Source organism: Buceros rhinoceros, unplaced genomic scaffold (assembly GCF_000710305.1).
Source record: "Buceros rhinoceros silvestris isolate BGI_N320 unplaced genomic scaffold, ASM71030v1 scaffold12214, whole genome shotgun sequence".
Taxonomy (NCBI): domain Eukaryota; kingdom Metazoa; phylum Chordata; class Aves; order Bucerotiformes; family Bucerotidae; genus Buceros; species Buceros rhinoceros.
Window position 1 is genome coordinate 6,107 of NW_010408900.1, and position 6,380 is coordinate 12,486.

At 42.8% G+C, this 6,380-nt stretch overlaps 1 protein-coding gene across 1 annotated transcript in view; it reads right to left on the bottom strand.

The window, feature by feature from the left end:
- LOC104492470 (astacin-like metalloendopeptidase) overlaps positions 1 to 4,168 on the bottom strand; it is a gene marked incomplete at its 3' end in the record, with an annotated part of 9,484 nt that extends 5,316 nt beyond the window's left edge. Inside the window, exons 1-5 of the mRNA XM_010135037.1 lie at positions 4,100 to 4,168; positions 3,903 to 3,927; positions 2,896 to 3,033; positions 1,398 to 1,515; positions 671 to 849 (exon numbers count right to left, since the gene is read on the bottom strand). Coding sequence (XP_010133339.1) covers positions 671 to 849; positions 1,398 to 1,515; positions 2,896 to 3,033; positions 3,903 to 3,927; positions 4,100 to 4,168 — 529 coding nt within the window. The remainder of the gene's footprint in view (positions 1 to 670; positions 850 to 1,397; positions 1,516 to 2,895; positions 3,034 to 3,902; positions 3,928 to 4,099) is intronic.
- Positions 4,169 to 6,380: the final 2,212 nt, after the last annotated feature.

Here is a 6,380-nt window from a genome sequence, read left to right on the forward strand (position 1 = left end):
TGTGTCACCCCTACAGGTTTGCCAGCCCTGATTGTTCCCCTTTGCTCCTTCTTTTCATGGCAGTGTGTATTATTCTGTCCTCAAGGAGGAAATAATCACAGTCCTGCCTCTCACATCATGCCAGGTCCTAGAATTTTGCATGTGCTAATGATCGCATGTTCCTTCGTTCTCTCTTAATCGAGCCTGTTGTTCATTTACATTTCAGGCTGTGTGCATTGCACTCACTGCCAGTGCCAAGATGCCTTCTTGCTGCTTTCCCTGTTTCCAGAGTTGCTGTGCGATGCCCCACCACGATCTCTGAATGCCGTGTTTCTCCCCACCTCAGCTGACAGTCCCATAGTCTTGCCTTCTGGCCACGACTTTACAACAACATTGTGCGTTCCTGGTGATCTTGGTATTTTGGGTATAAGGTGAGCCTTGGTTCAAGATGGCAATCGAAATACTAACATAGAGATACTTTAAGGCTGTATCTGCCTTGAAGTTCCAGTGTAGGAATTTCTGTGCCTACACCTACATTAGTAGGTGAATGAGAAATTCTGTCACACCGAAGGTGCTGCTGCTGCAATTCAGCCTGCATGAATCATGGTTCTTATTTGCATTGCTATTCGCAGAAGAAACACTCTCCTTTTTCTGAGAGTATATGTTTTGCCTTAAGATTTAGTCGACATACCTGCCACAATGTGTTCCCACATAATCTTGACAAACTTGTCCCGGTCACTCCGTGCCTGTTCGTGGATGAAACCCAATGCATGGTTCATTTCATGCTGAATTGCTCCTTTATCCATGCAACCGTTTTTCACCAGGCCTACTGCTTGACGTCCTCCAATTTTTCCAAAGTAAGACCAGCAGCTAAGAATAGGCAATCAATAACCAAAATGATCACATTCAGCAGATACAAAGAAGTAGATACACTGATTATGCCACCAGGGGCCTCTGGACGTGCAGCCACAGGAGGAGACATGCAAATAGTCAGTGGTTTGAGATATCTAGGCCTCTGAAAGCTGCCAAACTGCATGGGGGGAGAAATAAAGGTTTTGTGATGAGTACGGCAAACTTTAAAACCATAAAGTGGCTATAACAAGCTAAGGTGAAGCAGTTTAAGTAGTTGAGCAAAGAACCTGAAACAATGATACTTCTTTAAATTTTTATAACAATTGAGAAAAATATTGAATTCTGAATTATACCCCAATATCTTGAAGTCCACACACACGTTTATTTCTGCAGTCTATTAACTAATGTATCTCCCAGTATGTCTAAACAAAAATTAAAAATTGCACCTGCTGGCTGAATCCTGACTCATAGCATTAAAAAGGACAATTACTTAAATCCATATCAAAACAGAAAAGAAGCTGAAAGACCGCCTGATGTCTTCCCCTCTCAGGAAACAGGGAGCTTACCTCTGCCCCCGTTCAATGGACACGTAGTCTGCCTCTGTAGTGCGATTTACAAAGAGCACACAGGTCAGCGTGGAGATCTCTTGTAGAGCATCAGCAATCCAAGACCTCTCTGTCACTGCTGGAGAGAGAAAGGGGCCCGGAGAAATCTTCCTCGGTGAATCAAAACCGAGTGATGGGGTGAATTCCTTTAAAACTTCAAAGCACTCACTAGATTTTTATCATACAAGGATAATTTTAAAAAGTCAGAGATCTTAGTCTTGATAGGACTTTTAAGGGGAGATGTAAGAATGATAGCTGGCTCTTAGGCATATTCTGTAGGAGACAGCTGATCGAAAGCAAAAGCCTGGCGTTTCTTCCATTGGACTGAACGGGAAAAGTGGAAGTTTTGGATACAAACAATTGGATTAAAATATCCCAAATGAGCTGTCGGAGCATAGCTAAGCACCAAACCCCTGTTTTGTTTATCAGAGAGAACAAATGTCTGTTACACACCCCTTGGAATCATTGGAGAGAGCCGGTGTTCGGAGGGTCTGAAGGTGACAGTGTTTCTATTCGGGTACCAAATAAAGATCAGAGTGTTTATCTACTCTTGAACATTTGGGGCTAAGTTGGCTTCCTCAGTTATGAATCATCTACAGCTGATTTGTATCTCAATTTCCTCATCTTTAAAGTTTAGAGTGTAACCACAGGAGTGTACCCTGCAGTTCTGGAAGCACGTGGGCTGAGGAGCCACCTAGACAGCGCAGACTAGTCTGTCCTCAGCTCAGGTGGTAACGCAGGTTCCCGTTACCCAGGAATGGGATTCAGGCACAGGCTTTACTTCACTTCCATGCCCTTTTCTCTCAAGGTAAGCTCTTCTAAGAAGGGTCTGTGTGGAAGCATCAGACCAGAGAAGCCTCAGCAGGGTAGAGATGGAAGACCTGCACAGCCCTTGTGAAGTCTTCTGGACCAAAATATTCTAGATTAAGGCATTGATCCTGCAGCTTTTTGCATGAGACGGAGCTATTGACTGACTAGAGTGAAATAATAAGGGAAAAAATATCTCCAGGGTTTTCCCCCCTATTTTTCCTTCTACAGGATTTCTAGTGTAGGAATGTTTCTATTAGAAAGAAAATTACAGTGTTCAAAAAAGTGCCCCTAGTGGTAATTTTGACAAAATAATGAAAAGAAATTATATTTCTTCTTCTGTACTTGCTAAATATCAAAATGCATTGTAGCTATCAGGAATAAGCTAATATTAGTAATCAGAATGAATTAGCTGGTATTTATACAACAGCTACAGCCCAAGTAACCACATATTTTAGCGTCTGTAACTGAAGTGTTTGGAGTCTTAGCCAAACTACCATAGGGCTAAAAGATCAGCAAAAGAGACATGACAATAAATCCTCATTTGGACAAAGATTGCTTTTGGTGCCCAACACAGAGACATAAAATAGCGGAGAGCACAGGGGCCAGAAGATCAACGCTAACTTTGCAGCATCCGTTTGCATACACTCACAGAAATCAGAAGAGACGTGAATTGGAACCTTGACTGCTCCATCGCGTGACTTGGGCCATAAACAGCTCTCACAGTTAATTGCACTGCGTCGTCCTCTTCTTAGGAGGATATCTCCTTCATAGACAGCTGTTTCACTACCTGGCAGGTGAAGAAAATAAAGAACGTACAAGGCACTGAGAAGGCAACTAACAGGCTTTTATACCTTTGGAAGCTGATTTCACTGACGTTCATTAGTGTGAAAAAGGATGAGTAAATCAAGACTGAGTGAATCCAGCATTCGCAATGTGCTAAACCTGGTTAGGTCCGCCTTGCTTCCTGGATAGAAAATATTGATATTAATATAGATGTCATAGTGCAACTGCAATGAAAGACATGGCTAAACATATTTTAGCTTAAGAAGCTTTGGGAGCCTTCAGAGTGGAAGGCTAAGTATTATAAGTCATTCTTCTCTTCATTAGAGCTTGTGCCAATAAAGAAAAGTCAAAACTGACCTCTCTAAAATGGCATGAGTCGTACAAAAGAAATGACTGTTTTTACCACGCATATTGACTGCATGCAAGCTGTTCATTCCCCGGTTAACTGCTAGCGGTAACATGCTTCTCAGTTCTGACTCCAAAATACTTGGAATACATTTCTCACAGACAAGAGCTATTAAATCTTACGGCAAAAATACACAAAAGTCTTGGGTACGGCAGACAGAGAAGTGCCTTATATCGCACAGGAAAGAAAACAGAGTGAAAAGAATTCTGATTTGCTAAGGCTACATATGGAGAAGAACATTACATGTAGCACATACTCAAAAATCTTCTTAATTTATTTATCATGACAGCATAAATAATCAGACTGAATGTGACCTTAAAACACATCTGAATTCTGTGGATTCTTTTCCACTGATGCTGGAAAATATTTTCAAGGAGAAAAATATGCCAAATAATGAGAACAAGACGTAGAGAACCAGCCCTGACAAAACCTACTGTAATTTCTATAACAATTACAATCAAACTCACCTAAGTCGTTGTTTCTTGTAGCCATCTGAAAGAAAAACAGCAAAAGCACATCTTTTAATACATTTTAATGCTCATCTCCATAGCAGAAAAATCCCATCATGTAAGATCACAGCAGTAAAAGTTTGTAACTAGTTCTAAGATAGTCAGAGCAACCCAGCCGCAGCAATGTAAATCCTCATCTGAGAGCAGGGACACACCGGGACAGGTTTACTTAGTGCAAAGCTGTAGAGAAATGCTAAATGAGTTGGCAGAAGAAAGAACTTCATCTTCAAGTTTCCAAGATGATCTCTTCTCTGCAGCTCAGTTCTCAAAGCTGTGCTTAGTTTACTTGGGACAAGCTTTATGGGAAAGCTGTTGCTGTCGTTAACGAGTGTAACAAAATTAGACAACAAGAAGTATTTTCACAAAACAAACAAGCTGCAGGACCTCTCAAGAGAGTTTCCGGGCTCTCTCTCATTTCTTATTTATCTTCAGAAATCAGAGGAAGTGTAGCAATAGGAAAGAAAATCCAGCAGCGCTGAAGTGACTCATCTTTAATTCCGAGCTGCCGCAGGTTCCCTCACCGCTGACCAAGGGACAGGATATCTGGTAGCAGACTGTTGACAGCAAGAGTCAGTGTCAAGGAACTCTTTGATCTATCCACACTGACTACCTGTCCCAGCAACTCCTCAGCTTGCTGCGGGAGCCATCCCACTCTGCAGAGCCCATCTGCCACCTGCCGCCTCTGCGTCCAGCTCTCAGCCTGCCACTGCTGGCTGCCAGCACTGGAAACACGACGGAGCCAGAGATTAGTCTGTTGGCTGCATTTGTTTTTTCAGCACCGCACCTTGCAATATAATCATGACAGGCAATGATGGTGTGTCTTTCTGGAATCTACAAATAAAACCATCAGCTCCCAGAGTTTTAGCTTCCCACCTTCTGGGGAGCCCTCCTTCCTCTGAGGCCCAGAAAGGCGGGCTGAACCCACGCCGTAACAAGAAGCCGTACGATGCGAATATTAATATTGAAGCCACGTGAACACCACGGTAGGCAGGCAGATGTTGCTTTCTTCTCCCAGCTTCATCCCCTGCACAAATACCTGGGTGCTATAGAAAATCCTCAGGATTTGTTGCATCAGGTCTTTAAGAAACTAGCACTAAAACCTTTGGAATTGTCTGCAAAGGCAAAATTCAGAGGAATCTATGTGGTTCACAGCAGACTGAGTTAGCAGAGGGTGTCTTTCCAGATAGATGAATGGGCTGGTCCTTTGTTTTTAAGGAATACTTAGCTAGGAAAATTTTAGCTGAAATATTCCACATTTCTGTGACTTCCTCAATACATCTCCGGTTCTAATTTCCAGACGGATTATACTGCAAGATCAAGGTGCAGACAGAAGGGACCCCTTCTGTGTTGGCTGGTAATAGGATGGAGTTCAGAGGTCCTCGTTAGTTTGGTACCTCGGTAACCAGAGGTCCTCCTCTACAGTTCTGAGCAACTTCTGTCTATTCAAGTTCAGGTTTAAAAGAGAGACAGGGGGTGTCACAGGAGTACACTTCCGATGCTACACATCACAAGATGACGGGGAGAGCGCCGACGTTATTAGACAATAAAGCAACAGAACAAGACCAGGTCGCTGGGCAGAGCCTGGAGCCGAGTCGCTCCAGGTGTGCAGCAAGGAGGGACAGAAAGGGCCCTCTGACGTTCTGCCATGCAGTTTTGCATATCCATTCCATGGAAGTAACTGTGGATTCAGGAGATTTATCCCATGGTGTAATTAATTTTCCTGACTATCAGAAAGAATCGGGTATTTCTCAAGGCTAATTAATAGACCAAAGACTTACATCACCTGATAATACGTTATCAGAAGTTGTCTCATAGATGCAAATTTCCTTTTTGATGCTGCTTGTCTACATTGCTTGCTTCGATATTCTATCAGAATAATGTTCGGATCTTGGTCTCATCATCTACCCAAACAATCTGATTACACAGCTGCAGTTTGGATCCTTTCTCCGGTATGCCTTTTCTTACACTGTTGATGTTTCTCATTCTTAGTCACACTGTCCTTGATCTGCCAGGTCACTCCTGTTTGTTAGTAATTTTAATACCATGTTTATCACATTCTTAGTGATGCTTACTTAGTTTCACCATCATTCCAAATCGCTTCTTTCACCACGTACTCCAAGTCCGTCTTGGCATAGTATTAAATACCCAAGGTAGAAAGCCCAAGGCCTGTTGGTGTGTAAGGGTAGTTTTTGCCTAGCTCTGTATCAGTAATAAGCACCATCAGAAGCAACGGGAATAGTAAGTCCAATGATCTTTCCATAACGAGAAAGTAGAGAGGGAACTTTCCCTGGATCAAGCATTAGAGTGTATGAACCTCAAGGAAAACAAAATTCAGGGGAGTGAAAGGCCGCGTGATTGCCGAAGGATCTGGTGGAATATCGTTGTAATGCTCAGCTTTTCAGCTATTCCCACGAAAGGTTTTGCACCCGATTCCTG